The following is a 27,500-nucleotide window of genomic DNA, read 5'->3' on the forward strand; positions in this document are numbered from 1 at the left end:
AGTAATTGCTTGCTACCCTATGGCACAATTACTGGCTAAAGCCTATAAATTAAATTGAATTGGGTTGTAATAATGAATATTTTGCGCTGGTTTGCCAAAGTTGAGTTTATTTTCATCACAACAATGAGACTGCTACGAGTCTAAATTGAATCAAATTGAAATGCACCAATCTATAGAAAAACATTAAAGTGAAAAATTAAAGAACTGGCACTGGTGTAAGATCTGAAAAAGAGTTTCTATGAAACAGTGCTGGACAAAATTTAAAAAGCAAGAAAAAAAACATCTTTTAAAAAATAATGGCCTCCGTCAAGGGTGGCTGATTTTTTTTTTTTTTTTTTATTTTAATTTTAGTTTGTTTGGGTTTTTTATTCTTGTATTTTCCTCCTGCTCTCTCTAGTACTAGTACTGTCCCGTATACACTATTTCAGGTATTTAGAAAGACTGTTAGTTGATAAACTACCTATTATTCAATTATTTTAACATTTCCCTTCAAACAAATGGTCGAAACACATTAATCATTTCCAAGTGTTTTAGAATATGAATTCAATAATAAGAATCACCTGCCCAGAACAAAATATTATTGTGGCAGTTTACTTGGTCATCGACATTGCCTATCAAGTCCACATGTCACTTATCACGGGCCTTAACCAGTTAACTTCCGTACTGTGGAAAAACATGTATTTAACAATATGGCCAGAAAAGTCGTCCTTCAAATATCGATCGATTTAAATGACCCTCGTATACAACTCTCAAACCTAGCACTTTGCGAAGTCCCAGGTTTGAGAGTTTTTGGCAAGATGAGGGTCAGTTAAATGGATCGATATTTGAAGGACGAGTTTTCTGGCCAATTTTTTTAAATACGTGTTTGTCCACAATGCGGCAGTTAACTGGTTAAAATCTTGAACAATGTTGTCTCCTCGTATCTTTGAAGTATTTCATACTTATCTCAGTCTTCGTCCAGATAACGGCATTATTATTGTTATCGTTATCTATAAATCACTATTCTGTGAAATTGTAAAGAAAAAAAAAATTAAAGAGAGTTTTCATAAAGTGCAATATCCACTCGAAGTCTCAAAGCGCTTTACAAGAGTTCCCAGACCAACAGCAAGCAACACTTAGCATATAGGACGAGACATGACACCTGTTAGGCGATATTACATTGTTTTCAGACAGAACAACGCTGTTAACGGCCTGGTACTCATTTTACACACGAGCACGGTGAGAGAATGTGAGTGAAGAGCCTTTTTTCCAAGGACTCAACTATGCGCCGAACGTGGCTCGAACCCAGAACCTTCAGATCCGAAAACGAGTGTCATATCACATCGCCGCACAAAGTAGGATTGCACAAGTTTTTTTAGTGCCGTTAAACTTTCTAAAACTAAGAATAGAATAAAAATCAACGTTTTGCATGACCTGAGTATCGATCAAGGTCGTCGATATATATATAATATATATATATATATATATATATATATATATATATATATATATATATATATATTACGAGGAGACGCAGTTGATACTGAAATATCAAGCCATAGGTCATTGGCCTGTGCGTCCACTCGCCGACCTCCCCCCCCCTCTCTCTCTCTCTCTCTCTCTCTCTCTCTCTCTCTCTCTGTGTGTGTGTGTGTGTGTGTGTGTGTGTGTTTGTCTGTTGTTGTTGTTTTTTTTTTTTGTTTTTTTTTTGGGGGGGGGGGGTTGTTTGTTTTGTTTTTGTCTTTATATAATGCAGGATTCTTTCGTGATTTGGTCCCATAAATCAAGACCGAACTTCAAAGTAAGTGTGATAATGAATGGACAAGTATTTTACCTAAAACAATCGCTTAAATGCAAGAGCTATATATTTTCAGAATTACTCTCGGTTTCATTAAACGCCATTCAGCTGAGAGAACATAATCTTGGTTATCCATTGGAACACTCCACTCCGTGGTTATTTTTAGCGCGCCATTTATCTATCACCAAGAGCTTGTGATTTAGTGTTAGTAACGAAATAAATAAATCCATAGCCATGAAATCATACATTTACAACACGAATAAGTTGTAAAGGGTTTTATTCTGCAATGAATTTGAGTTATCTATATATCATCCAAACATAAACAGAAAGCACCGCCCACTTATATAATTCACTACCTTTCTTCGTCTACAAGAATGACAATTTTGACTCCCGGAAATGGAATTTTATTCATGCGCATCCAAAGATTATTTCAGATTACCAATAATCCGTCTTTTCAACCTCTCTCGAAGCCAATAAAATGAGCGGAAATATGTGTCAGTGCATGACATAATCAGTCGGAAGGTGAAATTTTGGATTTGCATTTTTTAAAAATAATTATTTTGTTGGTATTTTCTGAAAGAATATGCTCCTAAAAGCATTTTAATCTTTATTTAAAGTAAGGGAGCGTTCACATATTATGTCAACAAAAAATTGGCATTTTTAGACCCCCCCCTCCCCCCCATGTCATCAATTGTCATCATTGACTTGACCCCCCCCCCCCCAATATGATGACATCATCAAAATGGACTATTTTTCGTGAAAATCATGTGATGGTGGCTATTGAACAGAGGAAAAGAGGTAATAACAACTGAGTGCCAAAAGGTGTGAAATTTGATATATACCTCTTTGTCTCTGTTCAATACTGGTAGCCAGCATTACACGATGTTAACAAAAAAAAAAAAGTCCATTTTGAAGATGTAGACATGTTTAGGGTAGTTCAGTTGTTAGAGCGGCTGAAGACCTGACAACTCAAGTTGATTCCCATCGCAGCCACATTTTTTTTTCGGGGGCCCCCTGTCCACCCAGCAGTGAATAGGTGTAGGTGGATCACCTGATCTGGTAAAAAGTAATTTGTGAAGACTGATGTCCTATCCGAATAATAACATATATGTTACTAATCCGCTTCAACTTTTACAGTGTTTTTCTTGGGTGTGTTTTTATTCTATTTGTATAACCAAATTTTTGATGACATAATCTTGGGTATGAATTCCCCCCCTCCCCCATGTCAACACTTGTCAACATTTGGCAGACCCCCCCCCCCCCCCCCCCAAAGTGTTGACATAATATGTGAACGCGCCCTAAATCGGGTGATTTTTCATGAAGATATGGTGAGACATTTGGGAAAGGTATCCAGCAACTTTCCTCAAATTTCATACTTTTTCAACTTGACTAACTGTGAAAAATATTTAGAAATATTTAAACTTTGATATTTCCTGAAGATGTACGAAAATGTTTGAATTAATCATTTATGACAAGAACTCAATTTTGATAAAAATTGATCTTCTAATTTAACTTGGCAATATCTCGGTTCAAACCTTTTTACCATCCAACTGATTATGTCATTCACTGTAACATAATATCTTGCACTCATTGAATTAAATTTTTATTCTGCGGATCCGAAACATTATTCAACGATTAGGTTTTTACTGACAAATAATAGGATTTCAACGAATGGGGGTGGAAGAAAGTCTTAATGTTAATGATATTATGATTTCATATATATTTTCATTATTTTATGGACATCCCCTTAACAACGTGTACAGATATACAGGACTGACATCCGAACCCGCGTATGGGCCTAGTTTAACATTGTTGTAATGACAAGATTTTGTGTCATTTTTTTTTTAGATTCCCATTACAACCATGAGCCCAGGAGGTATTGCGTTATCAGACCTGCAAGTAAGTTCACGTCGCCCTTTAGTAAATCCTTCTTGCCAGTCGTCATAATATAGAAATGGGGGGAAATCAAATATCTTCAGACCTGCCGTTAATACCGATTAATCGGTATCATACCGATTTGCAAGACCTTTTTTTCGTATTTACCGATTTCCCGATTTACTTGCCGATCGTACCGATTTCACCAAGTGACCAAGGGCCCGCAGCCCTTAACTCTTTTACGTTTACTTTGTGCTTTACGTTGCACGTTAAAATTTTCAAGTCTCGTGAACTTTGACCCGTCCCGCGATACCTCGATAGATCACATGACGTAGCGAGCCTCTTTGTGATGCCCTCACACAGATAGAAAACACACACGGCGCGTTATTTAGTTTTCATTTCCTTTGTGAAGCGACAGCGAGCTGTACTGGTAAACCACCGCGGTCCCTGGCTTCTGACTCGTTACCAAGTGCCACCATCTTTAAATAAGTTAGTAGTCTGATTGCCAGATTGGCGTTGTGCGTGCCATTTTGGGTGTTGGGGAAAAATAAGGGGGGGGGGGGGGGGGTTAATTGGATAATTTTACGTCTCATACTGATTTTTTTCCCCAGATACTGATTTTTTTACAATGTCATACTGATTTCCTTTTTCGTGAAGTGGCAGGTCTGTATCTTAATTACAAATTTGTAATAAAACGCTTTATTTGGACACATTTAATTGGACAATGTGTGACAATTGTGTCCAAATCTGGTATTATTTTGGAGTTTCAATAATTTTGGGAAATCGGATAGACATATAGATAGAATGAAGATGACGTCACTCAGGTCTTTGTTTTTTTGTTTTTTTTTTGTTTTTTGTTTTTTGCCATCCTCGGTTATGAGTAATCCTCACTTAACTGTATTAAACATACTATAAACGTTCAATGTTACACATAGTTTTGTGTTTTGGTCCGTTTTACTTCCGGATGGCAATGTTGTGATATTCTTAGCCAAGCGCATATTGTCTATAGGTTCTATTATCACAAATTTTAAAAAGATGTAATTAATTTATAAATGTTAATGTATACGAGGAATGAATATTATGTTTAGTCGATTTCTTTTTGTAAAACGGACAATAGCAATTGCTTGCTATTCTTTGATATGACCTTAGTCTATCGCAAAGTACTTTCCTCTAGCTATAACAGAACCAGCTACCCAATCACTGCTGGATGGACAGGGGGGTCAGAAAAAAATTTCGACTGCACCCGCGATCGATCTTGGTCCTTTTGCGTGTAAAGTGTGTGCTCTACCAACTGAGCCATCGGCATCACCAATGTAATTCTCAAACCAACATTATATTATTTAGATCAATGATCAAAAGCCAACCAATTTACATTCGATTATCCGACTTGTACATTTTAAAAATCAAACTAAAATCCCCTTCATTCATTCCCAATGGATAATTTGTCTAAAGAGTCTTTTCCAAGGGAACAATTCAAATAACCTAGGCACGGCTGTGTTCAGTGTTGCAAACTGAGGGAGTGTGAGATGACTTGCTCAAGGTCACACAATGGAATGGGAGTCAAACTCGGAACCGTATTGTACGAACAAAGACCACAACACTATGTCACGCTGTCCCATTTCAATACGCGAAAATTGTCTGTATCCTTTGGCAAGAGATATGCATAAGATTGCACCAGGCAATAACTTAAAATTGTCTGTATCCTTTGGCAAGAGATATGCATAAGATTGCACCAGGCAATAACTTAAAATTGTCTGTATCCTTTGGCAAGAGATATGCATAAGATTGCACCAGGCAATAACTTAAAATTGTCTGTATCCTTTGGCAAGAGATATGCATAAGATTGCACCAGGCAATAACTTAAAATTGTCTGTATCCTTTGGCAAGAGATATGCATAAGATTGCACCAGGCAATAACTTAAAATTGTCTGTATCCTTTGGCAAGAGATATGCATAAGATTGCACCAGGCAATAACTTAAAATTGTCTGTATCCTTTGGCAAGAGATATGCATAAGATTGCACCAGGCAATAACTTAAAATTGTCTGTATCCTTTGGCAAGAGATATGCATAAGATTGCACCAGGCAATAACTTAAAATTGTCTGTATCCTTTGGCAAGAGATATGCATAAGATTGCACCAGGCAATAACTTAAAATTGTCTGTATCCTTTGGCAAGAGATATGCATAAGATTGCACCAGGCAATAACTTAAAATTGTCTGTATCCTTTGGCAAGAGATATGCATAAGATTGCACCAGGCAATAACTTAAAATTGTCTGTATCCTTTGGCAAGAGATATGCATAAGATTGCACCAGGCAATAACTTAAAATTGTCTGTATCCTTTGGCAAGAGATATGCATAAGATTGCACCAGGCAATAACTTAAAATTGTCTGTATCCTTTGGCAAGAGATATGCATAAGATTGCACCAGGCAATAACTTAAAATTGTCTGTATCCTTTGGCAAGAGATATGCATAAGATTGCACCAGGCAATAACTTAAAATTGTCTGTATCCTTTGGCAAGAGATATGCATAAGATTGCACCAGGCAATAACTTAAAATTGTCTGTATCCTTTGGCAAGAGATATGCATAAGATTGCACCAGGCAATAACTTAAAATTGTCTGTATCCTTTGGCAAGAGATATGCATAAGATTGCACCAGGCAATAACTTAAAATTGTCTGTATCCTTTGGCAAGAGATATGCATAAGATTGCACCAGGCAATAACTTAAAATTGTCTGTATCCTTTGGCAAGAGATATGCATAAGATTGCACCAGGCAATAACTTAAAATTGTCTGTATCCTTTGGCAAGATATATGCATAAGATTGCACCAGGCAATAACTTAAAATTGTCTGTATCCTTTGGCAAGAGATATGCATAAGATTGCACCAGGCAATAACTTAAAATTGTCTGTATCCTTTGGCAAGAGATATGCATAAGATTGCACCAGGCAATAACTTAAAATTGTCTGTATCCTTTGGCAAGAGATATGCATAAGATTGCACCAGGCAATAACTTAAAATTGTCTGTATCCTTTGGCAAGAGATATGCATAAGATTGCACCAGGCAATAACTTAAAATTGTCTGTATCCTTTGGCAAGAGATATGCATAAGATTGCACCAGGCAATAACTTAAAATTGTCTGTATCCTTTGGCAAGAGATATGCATAAGATTGCACCAGGCAATAACTTAAAATTGTCTGTATCCTTTGGCAAGAGATATGCATAAGATTGCACCAGGCAATAACTTAAAATTGTCTGTATCCTTTGGCAAGAGATATGCATAAGATTGCACCAGGCAATAACTTAAAATTGTCTGTATCCTTTGGCAAGAGATATGCATAAGATTGCACCAGGCAATAACTTAAAATTGTCTGTATCCTTTGGCAAGAGATATGCATAAGATTGCACCAGGCAATAACTTAAAATTGTCTGTATCCTTTGGCAAGAGATATGCATAAGATTGCACCAGGCAATAACTTAAAATTGTCTGTATCCTTTGGCAAGAGATATGCATAAGATTGCACCAGGCAATAACTTAAAATTGTCTGTATCCTTTGGCAAGAGATATGCATAAGATTGCACCAGGCAATAACTTAAAATTGTCTGTATCCTTTGGCAAGAGATATGCATAAGATTGCACCAGGCAATAACTTAAAATTGTCTGTATCCTTTGGCAAGAGATATGCATAAGATTGCACCAGGCAATAACTTAAAATTGTCTGTATCCTTTGGCAAGAGATATGCATAAGATTGCACCAGGCAATAACTTAAAATTGTCTGTATCCTTTGGCAAGAGATATGCATAAGATTGCACCAGGCAATAACTTAAAATTGTCTGTATCCTTTGGCAAGAGATATGCATAAGATTGCACCAGGCAATAACTTAAAATTGTCTGTATCCTTTGGCAAGAGATATGCATAAGATTGCACCAGGCAATAACTTAAAATTGTCTGTATCCTTTGGCAAGAGATATGCATAAGATTGCACCAGGCAATAACTTAAAATTGTCTGTATCCTTTGGCAAGAGATATGCATAAGATTGCACCAGGCAATAACTTAAAATTGTCTGTATCCTTTGGCAAGAGATATGCATAAGATTGCACCAGGCAATAACTTAAAATTGTCTGTATCCTTTGGCAAGAGATATGCATAAGATTGCACCAGGCAATAACTTAAAATTGTCTGTATCCTTTGGCAAGAGATATGCATAAGATTGCACCAGGCAATAACTTAAAATTGTCTAATGAATACAACATTTGATTAATGAACTTATTACTAAATAAATAAATAAGAGTTCGTGTAAAATTGTCCATCCAAGTTATCTCCAGTCTTTGGTATTTGTTAAAATCACATTGGCACAATATTTTTATGCAGTTAATTGCCGTACTCTAGTAAACACGTATTTATTAATTTGAAGAAAAAAAAAATTAATGACCCTCATCTTAGCAATAATAGAGAGATGTTGCCAAGATGGGGGTAATTTCAATCGATTGATATTTGAAGGCCGAATTTTCTTGCCCTTATAATAAATACGTTTATTTCCAGAGTGGGCAGTTCAGGTGTTAATATATACTAAGAGCCAGGTTAACTTGAGCGAAATAATACGCTGACATTACAACGAGTCCACGATAAGGTACAGGCATTATCCATCTGTCAAAGGCGAGGACGGAGTCCGACAGAACAAAAGAGCAAGCGCCTATTGTGGCTAACATTGTGGAAGTGCTACAACGGCTCTCCAGGCTACAGATGGCGTAAAACAACATTGTGTTTATTGTGATGTTGTACAAAACGATAACAGCAGCGAGGGTGTACGATTCCATTCCTAACATTATGTAAGGTGACGTCATCATGCAAAGCGGAACTACCAGCCATGCATAACCGGCTTTGCCATACCGTTTCCGTAATCCTAGAATGTAAAAGATATGCGCGGCGCCAAAAACGAAAACTCCGTGGATGAAAGTAGCCGGGAACACAAGAAGGGCATCGCCCACTAGGGAAAATACAAGGCCGATTGTGAGATCCTGATTATAACAAATTTCTTCGTCATCGTTTTCATCAGTTTCTAAAGAGGTTCTTGACCCAAATTCACGTTGAAAATGGAATCGACGTCTTTTGATAACCTTGATGTAGAAGACAAGATACCAAATCGGAGCTGTTTTGAAGGCAACTGATGAGACAAGTCCAAATTCGTCTTCAATATGAGTTGATTGGGTTATGCCGTAAAGCACATTTAAACCGTAATACGGCCATACTGTTGGGTCTATCAATGTACGGATTGCTTCTTTGGTAATTTTGCGCAGATTGCAGTCCATTTGGAACAGGATTGAAGTCCTTTTCTGAGCGTATTAAAATTGCTAGACTATAGATGTTAGTTATAATGCTTTGTAAGAACAATGATGTTATACTTACACTTACATACTGACTTGTAAGTAATTGTACATTTGTGTGAACATCGCTACATACCAAATTATATCTTGCTTGATGGTGTATTTCTTTCTATTTATATATTTTTAATAGAAGCTTTTATCAAAATATTTGTTTATTTCTCATGATAATTACGGAAGAATAACTTTTCATTCACAGAAATGTGTGTTCAATGACAGCACGTGCTGTTTAGTGCTAATTCTATTTTCCAGATTATGAAAAATGTAAATGTTGCTGCTCGAAGCTCATAGAAATAAATAACAATGTGAAATTGAATGTAAGCTTCAATTTAATTACGAAAACAGATAAAATGGACGTTTCGGGTTTCTCCTTTATCAACAAACAGGATGAATGAAACACTAGAAATGAATGAGATTATCCCAGCTGCCCTTCTGTCAAAAGTTGTAAAAAATTGATTCTGTGTTGAACAAGAATGAAAATATAAGTTTCAGAAAAAATAAATACATGGAAGGTTTCCAGTGCAAAATCCTTATTCAGTCATCACCTAATCTAAATTGCTTTTGTTTTTGACTGAAGAAGAGATTTCATTCTGAAACGTTCAGTGTTAAAAGTATTTTCATATTTTGAATGAATGAATGAATCAATGTATGAATGAATGAATGAATGAATGAATACATTATTTATTGTCGATAAAATACATATTATGCATACATCTTTTGTACAAACCAACAACTATCTAGTAACAATGACAACAAAATATAAAAACAATAATTGGAAAAAATATTGATGTTATATCTTCTTTATAAAATCTGATTTTAAAATCAGTAAGCCCGTTAAGGCTTTTATGGCCTTTAAGTATTTTGTACAATTTTGAATTTTGGAGTTATTAAATCCATTGTTGTTCAATACATTTTACAGTTCATAGCTTCTTGTGGCTTTGTATTCACGTGGATAAACAATTATTTGTTCTATTATTTTTGTTTCTTGAAAATAGGAAAAGCGTTTCAAAAATCGACATTTTCTATGATCCCAGGTGTTAAGAGGATCTCTATTAATGTAATTTAGTATTTAAAACAATCAGGTAACAAATAATAAACAGAAAGATGAAGTTGGAAAAGTAAATATTTCATTGATTTTTAATTAATTTTGAAACGATATAAATTGTAAACTTGTAGACAAATTGAGGTATCACTGGTCATTATAAAAGATTTTGTTCAACATCACAACCCTTGGTAACGAGTTCAGCCGGTATCGAGATTTCCCGTTCCTGGTTGTGAACAGAAGAGGCAGCCAGGGTTCCATATTTTCTATCTACATAGCATCTTGAAAACACGATTAATGAGACCAATATCAAATACGATACAGACGTTTGTATAAGTAGCAAATAGCAAAACCACATGTTAGAATATTTATCCATTAACGCTCCTAACATCATGGGATTTACCGTGCTGCCTAAAGCATTTGTTACAAGAATCGCTGATCCCACAAGACCAGTTACATGGAACAACTCTGTCTCCACCCAGGACAAACTCACAGGGAATATACCAGCCATCATTATTGATGACATTGCTGCGAAAACGATAATTCCATCTACAATTTTGAAATAAGCGAAAATAGAAAAGGCAGAGTAAGAAAAGACCATCATGGTTGCCAAACAAAACAGCAACTGGAAAGGCGTGAATTTTCTAGTTAAAAATATTAGAAGAAATCTGGTAATTGCATACGTTCCCCATACCAAGGATGTTATAAAGGCTCCTTTAGATTTTGAGATGTTTTTGTATTCTTCTACAAGAAAAGTCATAAGGTAAGAAAAGAAAGTAGGTTCTACAGCATTCCACATAAAAGTGTACAGACAAACTCCAGATAGCATGAAAATTAGCAATTTGAATGGTGCATTTCTCTGAGAAAACTTTCGACTTTTGTCTGTGACACATTCTTTTTTCTTCTCGCGATGACTAAAATAGATATATACATATGGAATTGCTGTAAATAGTGTAAAACATCCTGTGATATAAAATACATATTCAACTCTACTTTCCGACGCAAGGTGATTTTTGCTGATATTCAACTGAGAATGAGTTTCATTTCCGGTGGTGATATCTTCAGCATCTGTTACTTTTTCTAAAAGAAATGGCTCAGCAAACAAAGGGGAAGCCATCGCTCCGACGGAAAATCCAAAATGTAGAAGCTGAAGCAGTCCATTTCCATTGGCTCCCCACACGGCCATGTGTTGGGTGTTTATACCTTTAAAAGAAAACGCATTTAGTTAATAGTGGTATGTATATTAAGCATACCCCACACGGCCAAGTGCTGGGTGTTTATACCTTTAAAAGAAAACGCATTTAGTTAATAGTGGTATGTATATTAAGCATACCCCACACGGCCAAATGTTGGGTGTTTATACCTTTAAAAGAAAACGCAATTAATTAATAGTTGTATGTATATTAAGCATACCCCAAACGGCCAAGTGTTGGATGTTTATACCTTTAAAAGAAAACGCATTTAGTTAATAGTGGTATGTATATTAAGCATACCCCAAACGGCCAAGTGTTAGGTGTTTATACCGTTAAAAGAAAACGCATTTAGTTAATAGTGGTATGTATATTAAGCATGCCCCACACGGCCATGTGTTGGGTGTTTATACCTTTAAAAGAAAACGCATTTAGTTAATAGTGGTATGTATATTAAGCATACCCCACACGGCCAAGTGCTGGGTGTTTATACCTTTAAAAGAAAACGCATTTAGTTAATAGTGGTATGTATATTAAGCATACCCCACACGGCCAAGTGCTGGGTGTTTATACCTTTAAAAGAAAACGCATTTAGTTAATAGTGGTATGTATATTAAGCATACCCCACACGGCCAAGTGTTGGGTGTTTATACCTTTAAAAGAAAACGCATTTAGTTAATAGTGGTATGTATATTAAGCATACCCCACACGGCCAAGTGCTGGGTGTTTATACCTTTAAAAGAAAACGCATTTAGTTAATAGTGGTATGTATATTAAGCATACCCCACACGGCCAAGTGTTGGGTGTTTATAGCTTTAAAAGAAAACGCATTTAGTTAATAGTGGTATGTATATTAAGCATACCCCGCACGACCAAGTGTTGGGTGTTTATACCTTTAAAAGAAAACGCATTTAGTTAATAGTGGTATGTATATTAAGCATACCCCACACGGCCAAGTGTTGGGTGTTTATAGCTTTAAAAGAAAACGCATTTAGTTAATAGTGGTATGTATATTAAGCATACCCCACACGGCCACGTGTTGGGTGTTTATACCTTTAAAAGAAAACGCATTTAGTTAATAGTGGTATGTATATTAAGCATGCCCCACACGGCCAAGTGCTGGGTGTTTATACCTTTAAAAGAAAACGCATTTAGTTAATAGTGGTATGTATATTAAGCATACCCCACACGGCCAAGTGTTGGGTGTTTATAGCTTTAAAAGAAAACGCATTTAGTTAATAGTGGTATGTATATTAAGCATGCCCCACACGGCCAAGTGTTGGGTGTTTATACCTTTAAAAGAAAACGCATTTAGTTAATAGTGGTATGTATATTAAACATACCCCACACGGTCACATGTTGGATGTTTATACCTTTAAAAGAAAACGCATTTAGTTAATACATACCACATATTAAGCATGCTGAATACTTTACAACCAATTTGATCATAATCAAAATATTGTTATATGGGATGCTAAAAAAATCGCCTAAACAAATCATGGGGGATCACAGGCCTTGTTGGGAATCAGTCTATTGGTTAGTTGGAGTGTTTACAACACCGTACTTAGGTGTAAAATGAGTACCTGGTTGTTAACGGCTTTTTCTGTCAGGTAAAAATACTGTAATATTGCATAACAGGGGTCCTAAATGTTAAGTGTTGGCTTAAGTTCCTTGAAAGCGCTTTGAGCACGTTTAGTAGATATTGCGCTATATAAATAAATGCTCGAGGTTAAATTTGTTTGTTGTTTTTTTTTCTTTTGTTCTGGGGATTTTGTTTAATTTTTTTTTTGTTTTTTTTTTTTCTTATTTGGGGGTTGTTGTTTTTTTTTTACAAGACCCCCAGTCCCTGTTTAGGTGAACACACATTTTAAATAGCGTAAGTTTCATATAGATACACGAAAAACTCAACGCTCAATGAGAGATTTAATGTGATAGTTGGTGCCATCCACATAATTTTCAATTACTCAAAGTAGTATGATTAAAATAACTATCTACCATTTGAGTTAATCAGTAAATGAGAAACAAAATGTCATTGCTAAAATGAGAAAAGCATTTGTTTATTGTACAGTAGAGTTTTAGCTGATACATTATGGCACAAGTGGATTAGTACAGATATAAATGAACCTCGTGTAAAGATTTGTAGATGATTTTCCTATGGTGTTTATTGTGGTGGTTATTTTGCTGTTTTGTTGGGCGTTTTTTTGGGTTTTTTTTTTTTTTTTTTGGTAATTTAGTTTACTCGTTTTCTTTCTTTTTATTGGTTTATTTTGTTTCGTTTGTTTAGATTTAGTTTTCGTCTTACTATAAGCTTATTTTTAGGTTTTCCCAAGTAAGGGATGTGTTAAAATGTAATGAGAGGATATAGGACACATGATAAATAAATTCTTACCCGTCGAAATGCTTCCTTGGAAAACTGCTGAAAGGAAGCGCATGAATAGCATGAGTTCAAACTGTGTACAGTGAGGCAGAGCAACGTTGGTCACTGCAACTCCCAGGGATGTGAAAAATAGCAGTAGTGGTATGTTTAACTGAAATAAATGTCGAGAGATGAATCTAGACTTAAATTGATCAGAAATATGTGTCAGTGCATGACATAATCAGTCGGAAGGTGAAAATTTTGGTCAGATATGTGGGAAAGGTATCCAGCATCTTTTCTCAAATTTCATACTTTTTCAACCTGTAAAAAATATTTAGAAGTAAAATTAAACATTGATTGTTCCCAAATATGTATAAAAAGGGTTGCTTTAATCATTAATGACAAGAAATTGCTTTAGATAAAAATTGACCTTCTAGCTAAACTTGACAATATCTCAGTTCAAACCTTTTCACCATCCGACTGATTATGTCATTCACTGTAACATATGGTCTTCTTATTTCTGTTTTCCACACTTAACAAGCAACTCCTCCTTGAGTTTGAAGTCAAAACAACCATGACTGGGAAATGGGATGTGCCAAGAGGTCGTTTTTTGTGATGTTCGACACAAAAATAATCTAACTGCAATACTGAGTTATTTGGAGGGAAAAAAGAAGGAAAACATTCGCTTTCATCCGTTTCTCTGGGTGAAATCATACAGACCAAAAATTGAAGATTTAGCATCAACATTAAGGTAGTTATAGATTTTTAAAGTGTCGAAAAGTGTGAGAAATATTGATGCTCTGTCCCCACTTTTAAATAATAATGTGAAATTGAATGTAAGCTTCAATTTAATTACAAAAACAATTCAAATGAACGTTTCGGGTTTCCCCTTTATCAACAAAACAGAATGAATGAAACACCACAGATGAATGAGATAATGTGGTAGTGGCGTAGTTAAGATGAATTAATTTCACATTACTATTTATTTCTTCGAGCTTCGAGCAGCAACATTTACATGTCCCCACTTTTACTGAACGTTGATAAACTAATTCTGCTTCTCTATTGGAGTTAGATCGAGCTTGATGTAGAATAAGAAATGACGCTGTTAGAAGGCGAGGTACTCATTTTAAACCCGAGTATGGTGAGAGAATGTGTGTAAGAACCTTTTCCAAGGGCTCAAATATGCGCCACTCAGAGCTGGACTTAAACCCTGGAACTTCGGTACATAAGGCAAGTGTTATACCACCTGACCATATGGCCGTATAAAAAGTAAAACGATCAGGACAAGGAAATGGAATTTGCTATTTAAAAAAAAACATTTACGTACTATTCCGAACCAGCGAACCGGAGTTAAAAAACCGAAGTCACTCTTGTTAATGATGAAGTATATTTGTGACCCTCCGTCTCAAAACGGTATTATGTCGGGATGATTCAGACCCCAAAAAGTGAATTTAGAGATAGATTGATGAGAAACTGGAGCTTAGAAGTTTCTGCAATGCAAGAAATAGTCTTTATACTCCACTAGAACGTACAGAAATTAAACCCAAGTTGGATATTTGTGGCTATGAATTCAATTTCCCTTAACGAATGGATCCCGACATAATACCGCTTCGATACGGTGGGTCACATTTTACCTCAATTTGTATGAGTTCAGAATAGGATTCGACTTCAGCATAATTTACTCCCCTCCCCCCCCCCTCTCTCTCTCTTTCTCTCTATCTCTCTCTCTCTCCCTCTCTCTCTCTCTCTCTCTCTCTCTCTCTCTCTCTTCGGCACAATTCCTTTTTAGAAGATAGATCACATATTTAGTTTGATGCTGTTGTCTTTAAACCGTTTTTCAAAAATTAAATTATTATTTAGCGTAATATCCACTAAACGTACTAAAAGCACTTAACACGGTGTCCCTAGACAACAGCAACACTTAACATGTAGAACGACACATGCAGCCAGTTAGGCGATATCACAACTTTTGTTTCAAACAGAGACAACGCTGTTAACGACCAGGTACTCATTTTAAACCTAAGTACGATGAGAGAATGAGAGTAAAGAGCCCACTCCAAGGAATCAACTATGCGCCAACTTGAGCGGGATCGAACACAAGATCTTCCGATTCCAAGACGAGTGTCATACCACTAGACCATAGAGCCGTTTTGTTGTTTGTTTTTTTTTTTTTGTTTGGTTTTTTTTCTACCTTATTGTAAACAATCCCCGTAATGACGCAACCCATCATTACGCCAGCGCTGCTCCCTGTGAAAAATGCCGATGCTTTCTCCAAAGTTGTATTGGTGATGACCTGGATGTCCAAGAAGGTAGGACCGTGTTGACCAGCGCACATGCCCTGTAATGTAAAATCCAAGATGAATCATTTTTCGATAACTCATTTATGACCAATCTCTACGTGCAATTTTGTCGGGCGAGATGGACTTGGTGCTGGAAATAGAATCTTTAGCAACAGCTATGAGACTTGAGGTCAATTTTATTTTTATTCCTGATGGTAAAGAAAATGTTCAATTTCATACAATGCAAAAGATTTAAAGTCCGTTTTTTTCTTATCATATAAATTCTAAATTCACTTTCCAAGGTCTGAGTTATTCCGATATAATACCATTTAGAGACGACGGATCACATATTATTTTGATGAGCCAAGCAGGGCAACAATATTTATCAGCGTTTTAAATAATAAGAATCAATTCTTTAATCAACAACCTCATATAACTGACAATTACGATCATCATTCAACGTTTCTACATATCCATCATTGTCATTCGATTTAATAATTTATCACTTTATGCAACCTGTCGTATACGAAAAAGAGATACCTACGAGTACACAATATCAAATAATAGCAGCATAATATATTGGGTAATTTATTGGGTTGTATTAATAGATAATTCCTTACAAATAGAAGTCAGAATGTCAAACCTGTTACAAGCGTTGTGTCCCAGGGCGATGTCTTGGGATCCCTTCTGTTTATTTTAAACGTAAATGATTTACTCGAAGTTATCAAGCAACGTAATATGCTGATACCACTTCAGATTTATTCATCGTCTTTAAACTATAACGTTTTATAAAATGATATTTATTTACTCTTGCATTAGTCTGAGAAATGACCATTAGAAATCAAAATGTATTATTCTACGTGTTGGTAAAACGATTCTTTTACATATTATTTATTATACTGGTGCAAATAAAACGGAAACTCTCTTTTTTGTGAAAAAAGAAAAAGGTGACGGAGTGATCATTGACAATGCTCTTATATTTTGATAACCATATAGATATAATAATTAACAAAGGTACCAAGACAATTGGCATTATAATTATAAGTTTAGAACACACGATTAGCGAATTATTCCTAGCGCTATAATAATCTGTGGTAAAACAAACTTTGGAATACGGAAATTGCCTTTAGTGTCCTCTTTTCAAACGACAATCCACTCGTTTTAGAATAAATGTCCAAAGACGAACAATTAAATATTTACCAGATTTAACAGTAAAATGCCAAATGAAGATCAAGTGAAAAAAATAAAGCCACCTTCATTTAAGTACAGAAGAAAATGAGGCGATCTTATACACTTATATAAACTTGTCCATGGGCTGCATATCATTGATTATAAACTTTATTTAATGTTTTTGATTACATTCACACGAGGTGATAACTTTAAGATATTTACAACCAGATGTTCTACCAATATTTGGCAGAACTTATTTATCCAATGTACAGTCAGGACATGGAATGCATTTAATTTGACTTTAATACAAAAAAACCTGAAATGATAAAGGCTCTCAAAAGTGTCGATGGTAGAGAACTCAGTGCCTTGAATTATACGATGAATGAGCTTTGTTCTTCTCGTTTATCTAATGCTTATAATAGTAAAACGTTAATTACATGCCATCTTGAACATTTGTTTGTACGAGGGCGGGCTGAAATGTTTTGCGATTTCCGTAATAACTCCCTCATTATTAGAAATAATTCGTTAAACAATATACATTAAACGAAAGTTTGAAATCTTAGCTAAAGCTGGATTTTGCGACATAGTCACCGTCACAACCAACAAAGAGCTGCCAATGTTGACGCATCCAATTGACGCATCCCGTCGACAAAAACTGACGTTTTTTTTCTTCTCTACACCAAGATCAGATTGGACGGCAGCCTTCGGGTCGTTGTCATTTTCATAGTGGTTTCCTTTGAGATACTCTTTCAATTAAGGGAATAAGAAGAAGTCTGAAGGTGCTAGGTTGGAACTGTGGGGTGGATGTGGCATTTTTCACAGTGCGGTTTGAGTCTGTTGACTCGTGTGAGGTCGAGTGTCATCGTGTTGCAATATTGCGTTTTTCTAGGATTGCACTCTTTTCAGCCGGGCTCTCATTTTTTTCCAGGGTGGCAACATTATTGAAATTCATTGTTCTTTCCTGTTCCAAAAATTTGATATAAACAACACCTTCAAAGTCCCAGAAAATCGTGAGCAGCATTTGATTACTTACGTTCGGCCCTTCGGGGTTCCCCGCAACGAGTTTGATCTTAAAGTTTTGTGTCGATCGGGTCTCCTCCTTCCACGAACCTTACCCATCACCAAACGATGCTACAATCAACACACGCGTCACCATAAACACGCTTCATTATGTTATGGAATTCAATGGGTGAACAGAATTCAATAATAGCATGCTGCTTTTATCGAATATATTTTGGTGCAGCCATTATCATTTATATTTTGTTTTGATCGATGTTGTTGACCAAGTAATAGGACAAAATCGATTAAGTCATGCAGAGACGTTACAGACCTAAGAGATTTTAAGATGTCAAAGCCAATCAATTAGTAAATATTTATACCAAATGTTAGGGTTCTAAGTCAAATATAATTGAAATTATAAATAAAATTGCAAACATTTCCAGCCCATCCTTCTTTATACGCTGTGGTGTACTATTTAATTAATATCCATGCACCGATATGACTTTTTCACAGAGTCTACCAAGAAAACCCCAAGAGAGCCTTTGACCTTTTGTTTGTACTAACTATTGTATATTTATGTATGTAGAAATAGCATGCTATTTAATGGTCTTTGTCCTATGTGACTCATAGTAATTATAGTTATGATGATGAATATCATTTATAAATGGTCGTGTTTATGATGGAATTAAAGTGATGAAATTGAATGGAAGCGCGTTTAACTAACAAAGCTAAATGCATCTGATCTGACCTAGGAAAGTTTTAAACAGCAGTACTGTGTTTTCGTTGTCTGGGTATTTGAAAGCTAAAACATTTATTCTTTTATACCTTTTTGTATTGCAAGTAAAACCACTCAACCTTGACTGTTGAAGTCGGGTTGATTGAACATCGACGACAACAATTTATTGAACACCTGGCCCGTACCTAAGTGGAATTTCTAGATAAGGTGATTAATTTATCAGCCTGGAAAAGACACTTCAAGCATGTTACTTAAAATTCTGTTCATATGGGCCTTTTCTTGTCAGATACTTTGCTGGCTTTCGTCTAACAATGTACAATGACCAATATCTTTTTTTTTTATTTCCGAGGTCAAACGATTTCATCACCGCGCTTATCCGCTTTCGATTTTCTTTGATTTGTTTTCCTTTTTAAACTTTCATATCAATGAATTGCCATTGACATATAAATAAAGTACTATAAATTACGAGAACAGGAGTAATTTTGACCTTTTTACTCTCAATTAAAGGGGCTTCAAGACCAGTGACAAAATCAACAAAGTCAGTAACTCCCGTTTCGTTTTTAATTGTCTTTTTCTTCGATCTGAAGCGGAGCAAAGCTTCTATCTCTAAGGGGTCCAGTTTCATTCCTACTCTCTCACTTACAAATGGAGTTTTGTTTCGCTTTTGTTTTTGTTTTTGTTTTTGTTTTTGTTGATTTTTATCGGGTGGAGGGGGGTTCGTTCTGGGTTGTTGTTTTTTTTTTCGAAGATCTGTAGGGTAGAATTTTTTTTTTTAGCCAACTGACAATGTCAACAGTAAGTCAGTAAGTGGTAAGCCTCGCGGTCTGAATGACGCTTGCTGAGAATTGTGTGACTCAGCCACAGAGTTTTAAAATTCATGTTTAGCTGCTCTCTCCATCCATGTTGTTAATCATTTCCATTGGTCACGTCCTGGACTAGAGTTCTGAGGCTGTCAAGATCTTGTACATTCAGTACAGGGGGCCCTGCAATTTTTTTAAGTTCTTCTATTAAGATTAATTCGGCATCATCTGAATTAAGAAATGTCTGATATGTAGAGAGATCCTGGTTCAGTGTAGTTATTATTGATGCCGGTTAGCCTCCCGACATATTTGTTGCCATGTTGGAAATACTTTGTCATTGCAGTTTTGGCTTGAATGTTATCATCTCGACATAAGATGTGACCAAATAGCTTCCACCGCTGTTCTTTCATCACTGTACTCAGGCGTTGGACCCAGTTTTTTTTCATAGACTACTGTCCTATTTCGCATGACTTATCATGACTTAACGATTGGTCACAAATTTTCTAAAGGGTCTTTTTTTGTATTTAGTTTGTTTAGCAGAATTAGTTTTTCAATTTCAAGAATAAGAATGTGTGTTGTCTTTTGTCTTAAATTTCTTATTATACATTTCAGCCAGTATTTCGGAAGTTGTCCCTGACTACATCATCTCTTAGAATGCTAAAGTCTCAGGTCGATTTTCTACTTTGTTTGTTATGCTTATCACTTGGAAAAAAAAACATAAACAATAAAAAACGCAATATCCACTAACGCGTTTTACAAGGGGTCCCTAGCCAATAACAACGCTTAACATGTAGGACTAGATATCACAGGGTTTTTTTTCCTGACAGAGACAACGCTGTTAACGACCATGTATTCATTCTACACCTGATTACGATGAGAGAATGTGATTAAAGAGCTTTTCCAAGGAATCAACTATGTGCCCTTCCGAACTGAATGCGTGTGTCATACCACTAGACCACATAGCCGTACAAGATATGTTGTGTTTGTCATTCTTCATTCTCGTTGTATTTTCCTTCCTAAGCGAAGCTCTCTATTTTGCAATAATAGACATCAATTTTTTTTTTGTTGACAATGGAAGTAATGTAGTAGTAATACATTTCTGGATTAGCCACCAAGAATCAAGGACAAAGGTGACTTTAGTCTGAGATTTGCAGTCTCGTTGGCTTTAATAAGAACCTAGTTTTGAATTCTTTTACAGTAACGCACTTGTCAAATACTTAATCAGTTTCCATAGGATAGCCACCGGTTCTGACTTTACTATATAATTTATCGCAGTGAGTGAATGGAACGGGCAAAAAACTTAAGAGAAATCAATGTTATACACATCATAGATTGATTTGTATTCATAATATTATATCATGAAACCTATTGTTTCCGTTCGAGGTGACAAGTTAGAGCTTTTAACTCACTCAATCCTAGAGATTTTTGCTACTTTTCAAAATTGGAAAAAAATATTTAAAATAAGCATGTACATAGTTTTATTCAACTAAAATTAACATGTAAAAACTAAAAACATTAGCTTTGATACTACGGCTATAATTTGCTCGGAACAAAATGTAATAAATAGGTATGGGGTAAAAGTAACTCGGGTAAACTACGGAGGTAATCGGTGTTAGGGTTGAGTGAGTTAAATTGTAGATGGATTATCTTATAGGCACCATCAAGCGGTCCGTATAAAATACTGTCTGATATGTCCCTTGTGGATACAAAAAGCTAGTTTTTGTACCTCATTTTAACCTCTCTCTCAAAAGAAAACAGGAAACCTAGAAAGCTTAACAGTTAACTGTTGCACTCTGGAAAGACAGATATTTAAAATTTAGGTGAGAATTATCGACCAATTTGAATGACTCTCGTCTTGGCAAAAACTCTCATACAGCGTAAAATGGTTAAATTTTACACATTATAATATCACATTAGCATGTGTAAAATTCTTCGATACTGAACCACGAGTGGTTAAAATTACAATAACTAGCCCCTACCCTACATACACACACACACACACACACACACACATAATTTATTGGAATAACATGCGATCTGAACCTCAGACCAGTCTGTGATCTGAATTGGAGATTGGTCGCTTTACTAAAGGTCGCTCCTGTCGAAAACAAGGGTTAACCTGCTCCTAAAACCATTTCAAATCATCAGTACACCCGATTTGTAAAGTAGAGTCAATTTAACTCCCTTTGTGCAGTGAAATGTATTACATTCTGTAAATTAACGCATGTGTGTAAGTTTGTATGTCTGTATGTATGCATGCATGTGTGTATGCATGTATGTATGTATGTATGTATGTATGTATGTAGGTAGGTAGGTAGGTAGGTAGGTAGGTAGGTAGGTAGGTAGGTAGGTAGGTAGGTAGCTAGCTAGCTAGGTAGGTAGGTAGGTAGGTAGGTAGGTAGGTAAGTATGTATGTATGTATGTATGTATGTATGTATGTATGTATGTATGTATGTCACTGCGTGGAATCAGCGCTAGTTCAGATGGAACTCCCAAGGGGCCATTGACCCTCCCTGCTAGCTAAATGAGTGAGGTCATTGGAGGTCAACTGGTGCCAGCCAGTACCGTGTCCAATGGGGGCAATTAATTATGGATATTTATTAATAATAATAATAGATCTTTATTGTCCATAAATATGGCAATTTGTCATTTAGTTACACTTGTTATAACGTTAAATGATAACTGTAACATTGAACAGATATTTCACTCCTACTTATTTTCCCTCTCTCTCATTCTCTCTCTCTCTCTCTCTCTCTCTCTCTCTCTCTCTCTCTCTCTCTCTCTCTCTCCTCTCTCTCTTCCTCTCTTTCTTTCACACGTGCGATATAAACAACATAAACATATTCATTTCGTTTTCAAATTGTTACAATTGTGGCAATTTGACACCAAAAATTATCATCATTATCAATTGGTCAGTTAATCTAACATTAAATAAATTAATCAGTTAATCAGTCAACGAATCAATCCTTGGTTTTTCTGTACCATATGAAATATTCAAAAAAATTATTGCTGATGGAACGAACGTTGATTTATACTTGTTAGTTCTACATTTAATCTGACAAAATCTTCTCCCAGATGGTAAAAGACTAAATTCATGGTATAAAATATGTTTTTTTATTGTTGGTAATTGAGAATGCTTTCCTTTCTATTGCTTTTCCATGAATTCTTTCTACTCCATCAAGAGGATGGTTTATTATTTTTGATGCCTCTTTGATAGATTTTGAAATTTTTGATTTATCTTTAAGTCGGCATCCGCCAAACCATATGGTGCAGCCAAACGCAATACACTTTTAATCAATGGGTCATAAACTCTTAGCATATTTTTCTTCCTTACTTGAAATGTTCTCAATTTCCTTAGGATGTATAATCTTTGGGCAACTTTCTTATATATTATATTAATATGTTGAGAGAAATTGAGGGAACTATCAATGGTTATTCCTAAATATCTAAAATAATCAACTATCTCAAGATCATCTTTACCGATCGTCCCACACTTTAAGTCGTTTTTATTTTTTACACCAAACACTTTTCTTTCGTTTTTTCAACATCTAATTCAAGCTGATTTTGTTTACACCAATCGGTGAATATATTTATTTGTTTGAAATAATTCTTTTCTGTAACTTTATCTTTTAATAAGCCAAGAATTGCAGTAGCATCTGCATATTTCACTATAAAACAATTTTCAAAGGATGGTCTGCAGTCGTTGGTGTATAAGATGTACAGGATTGGGGAACTCACGCAGCCTTGGGGACATCCGTTCGACAACGTTCTTTTGTTTGAGATATGTTCACCCAATTTTACACATTGCGGTCTATGGGTCAGAAACTCTTATGGTCTTATAATAAGTTGGTATAACGGGAAAACAATAACAGCCTCTTTCACTTTATTATTTTGATTTGAAAAATCAGTTGTTTTTCTAAATATCAGTGCAAATTTGACATTCTTGTGGTTAATAATTTTCTTTAAATATCACAAATTGTGGATCTAATTTTAAGGGCTTGTAACTTATGGTGCACTTAAATAAAAAATTCGTTATTCAAAACTCAGCGGCAGTATCTCAAGAGTTTTAATAAATATCAAAAGTACATACATGCATCTATGTTCCTGTGCATTATTATCATATTGGCAGTTGATTTTCTTAATTTATTCATGGTTTTGTTAGTTTTGCATATTTATTTTTAACAATTCCGTTCTTCTCAAACTGTTTTATTTATCATAACAGTAAACTGGTATGTTTTATGTCTTTATGTGGTAAAATAACTAATGAGTTTAGATTTTATTGACCAGTAAAAACTAAAAACCAATATTGTGTATGATTTTAATATCTCAATTTACTATCAATCTGCCTATAAAGTATGACCTCTTTACAAGAAAAAAATTCAATCACCCAACAATGTTACTGGACATGCTACAAATATTACAGTATCAATCATCAATTACAACTAACACTAAACACTGGTACAGTTAAATTAAATGATTTGCTCAAACAGACGGACACAAGAGGATTCATAATTATGAGGGCATTTAGTTTATTCCAAGTAGCGACCTTTTGCTCCTTATCGACCAACTACATTCAAAACGAACACACTGTCGATACGGGTTGTAAAGAATCATCTCCTTTCCTCCAAGAATACACATTAAGTCATTGTCTAATAAAGTCATCTACCATTGAACTCCAGTCAGCCAAATTTAGAGATCAAACAATTGAACAACAATCAGAGTCAAATCAGTGGTCAAAACACCACAGGCATACCGCAGCAAGGTCATTTAATTTTGGGGAAATCACTGCCATATATATCTTGACGCTTCAGTCAAAAAAAGTTAACATAATCATTTGTGCACAAAAGGAGAACTTGAACTTACCTTTTTTACTTTATCAACATGCAAAAATACGAGTAATTGAGATGGATTCCAATTACCCTAAACATTGACACCTATATGACATTATAAAGTCGGCATTTCCTGAGACAACCACACAAAAAGCAGTATACATCTTCAAATAATAATGGCTAACATTCATAAAAAAAACTAATTTTGACTTGAATCGTAAGGGATTTAAGTATAGAAAACAGTCATCAAGCCATTGAAAAGTTGGCTTTCAAATGTGCCCAAAACTACATATCTAAATCAGTTAAATTCTTTAAAAAATAAGATTAATATTATTTTCGTCTAATGGTTTATATTTTATTCCTAAACTGATATTTGGACATAATTCATGACATGGAATCCTGTGGGAGAGAAAATGAGGATCTCACCAAGTCATGCCAAATAAGAATTTTACAATAAAAAAATTCATATCTTTTAGGACTTTACTGCCCGGACAACAAAACTTGGCATGTGTCAAGACCATCATTTTTACTTTACAATGACCGACTACAATACTATTGTTTCAATCATTTTCTGCCGCTGGGAATTAAATTATCAAATATGAAATTTACAACAAATTAATTTCATTGATAGCTCAAAAAACACTTAACTGACACCTCTCTTATGAGCAGCCTTAAGAGGATACATTATTGTCAACCATGGCATAAAATGATGAAAGAAACCCTTGCGTTGCTTGTGGTATGTATGTATGTATGTATGTATGTATGTATGTATGTATGTATGTATGTATATATGTATGTATGTATGTATGTATGTATGTATGTATGCATGTATGTATGTATGTATGTATGTATGTATGCATGCATGTATGTATGTATGTATGTATATATGTATGTATGTATGTATGTATGTATGTATGTATGTATGTATGTATGTATGTATGTATGTATGTTATGTATGTATGTATGTATGTATGTATGTATGTATGTATGTATGTATGTATGTATGTATGTATGTATGTATGTATGTATGTATGTATGTATGTATGTATGTATGTATGTATGTATGTATGTATGTATGTATGTATGTATGTATGTATGTATGTATTGTATGTATGTATGTATGTATGTATGTATGTATGTATGTATGTATGTATGTATGTATGTATGTATGTGTGTATGTATGTGTGTGTTGTATGTATGTGTGTATGTATGTGTGTGTATGTATGTATGTATGTATGTATGTATGTATGTATGTATGTAGTGATGTATGTATGTATGTATGTATGTATGTATGTATGTATGTATGTATGTATGTATGTATGTATGTAATGTATGTATGTATGTATGTATGTATGTATGTATGTATGTATGTATGTATGTATGTATGTATGTATGTATGTATGTATGTATGTATGTATGTATGTATGTATGTATGTATGTATGTATGTATGTATGTATGTATGTATGTATGTATGTATGTATGTATGTATGTATGTATGTATGTATGTATGTATGTATGTATGTATGTATGTATGTATGTATGTATGTGTGATGTATGTGTTGTATGTAGTGTGATGTATGTAATATGTATGTATGTATGTAAGTATGTATGTTTGTATGTAGTTGTATGTATGTAGTAGCAAACGCCTCCAAAATAACACAAAAGTTAATTGGCCAAAGTCATTTTGGTGATCTTTTTGAAAAGTGTATCCGCCAAAATGTTTCCTTAATAAAAGATGAAGATTATGTAATGTCTGTTCAGGCTGATAGTGACGTCAGTTGTACTTTTAAGTCCCCAAAATGTTTTCAAAACTTCCTTAAAAGTGTGAGACTGAATGAGAACTGGCGTCTCAAGGAAGAATTGTTAGATAAGCCACTGGGGTAAACCACGCTCTCTCCTCCAGTTTCATATTCAATCATAAATTCCCTGACGAAATTAGAACGTTTGCTATAAAATGCCGCTTGCAGCTTCTCGAGTGCGACAGTCTACTTCATACATATTACCCATTGTCATACTCCAAAGGCTGCAAGATCTGTAATCATCCGTCAGATACGGTATCTCACGTTGTAAACGGATGTACAAAATTCAAATTAATATATCAAAAACGACACAATAGAATTGTTGACATTATTTTTGACAAAATACCTAAAAACGACACTACTCAAATTTTCAAAGACACATTCATCAGACCAAGTTTTTTCGACAGTGACAAATCCTCATTTAATACTAACAGTAATCGACCGGACATTTTAAAAATCAACAAAGAAATGAAAACAGCCCAAATTGTTGAAATTTCAGTCCCATTTGATGCTCATATTAACAAGTCATTCCAAACTAAATTTGAAAAGTACTTTCCTTTATGCATGGAAATAAATGCCCTTGGATATAAATCCGAGGTTATCGTTCTTTCTGTAGGTAGCCTCGGCTATGTCCATGGTAGATTTGTGAATAGCTTAAAGATTCTGGGCATTAAAAGCAAAGAAGCAAAAGTCCTTTCAAAATATATAAGCAACAGTGCCATCATTGGCTCCTACAAAGTTTGGAGACAAAGATGTAAAATTCATAATAATTAGTAGCACTACATATTTAATAATATAGATATTTGTCTATTTATATATCCCTCTATCTATATGCATCCATCTATTTGTCAAATATTCCAAATAGATCAATTTGTATATCATTGTAATAATCGATTTAATTATTATTATTATTATTATTATTATTATTATTATTATTATTATTATTATTATTATTATTATTATTATTATTATTATTATTATTATTATCATTACCTTCATTATTATTATTATTATTATTATTATTATTTTTATTATTATTATTATTATTATTATTATTATTATTATTATTATTGTCATTATTATCATCATCGCAATTATTAGCACTGTTGTTATCATCACCACAATTATCAACATTATTATTATTATAGTGGTAGGGATTATTATTAATATCATTGTTATTATTATTATTGTTGTTGTTATTATTATTAATATCATTGCTACCGTTGTTACTCTCATCGTCGTCGTCTCCATCACC

The 27,500-nt window shown here is 34.7% G+C and overlaps 3 protein-coding genes across 7 annotated transcripts in view; all 3 read right to left on the reverse strand.

Moving 5' to 3' along the window:
• Positions 1 to 2,432, reverse strand: part of LOC144975362 (universal stress protein Slr1101-like) — a 17,918-nt gene extending 15,486 nt beyond the window's left edge. The window contains exon 1 of one of the 5 annotated variants that reach the window (XM_078919364.1): positions 2,134 to 2,432. The gene's annotated coding sequence lies outside the window, so the exon portion shown is untranslated. Of the gene's footprint in view, positions 1 to 460; positions 511 to 560; positions 657 to 2,133 lie in introns of those variants that run through there. The other 4 variants (XM_078919367.1, XM_078919365.1, XM_078919368.1 and 1 more) reach the window with 4 other exon arrangements.
• Positions 2,433 to 8,213: 5,781 nt separating this feature from the next.
• Positions 8,214 to 27,500, reverse strand: part of LOC144975363 (sodium-dependent glucose transporter 1A-like) — a 32,606-nt gene continuing 13,319 nt past the window's right edge. Inside the window, exons 3-5 of the mRNA XM_078919369.1 lie at positions 15,824 to 15,970; positions 13,666 to 13,804; positions 8,214 to 11,289 (exon numbers count right to left, since the gene is read on the reverse strand). Coding sequence (XP_078775495.1) covers positions 10,244 to 11,289; positions 13,666 to 13,804; positions 15,824 to 15,970 — 1,332 coding nt within the window. The 3' untranslated portion in view covers positions 8,214 to 10,243. The remainder of the gene's footprint in view (positions 11,290 to 13,665; positions 13,805 to 15,823; positions 15,971 to 27,500) is intronic.
• LOC144975365 (lysoplasmalogenase TMEM86B-like) lies at positions 8,223 to 8,972 on the reverse strand. The gene has a single exon (XM_078919370.1). It carries the CDS (start codon positions 8,970 to 8,972, stop codon positions 8,223 to 8,225), a length of 750 nt encoding a protein of 249 aa, XP_078775496.1.

The sequence above is a fragment of the Berghia stephanieae genome, chromosome 6, assembly GCF_034508935.2.
Source record: "Berghia stephanieae isolate SIO BIC M18660-M18661 chromosome 6, UCSD_Bste_1.3, whole genome shotgun sequence".
In the NCBI taxonomy this organism is placed as follows: Eukaryota; Metazoa; Mollusca; class Gastropoda; order Nudibranchia; family Aeolidiidae; genus Berghia; species Berghia stephanieae.

Excerpts from the sequence above, each read along its gene's own strand:
- LOC144975365 (XM_078919370.1), bottom strand. The coding sequence starts at position 8,972 with ATGGACTGCAATCTGCGCAAAATTACCAAAGAAGCAATCCGTACATTG.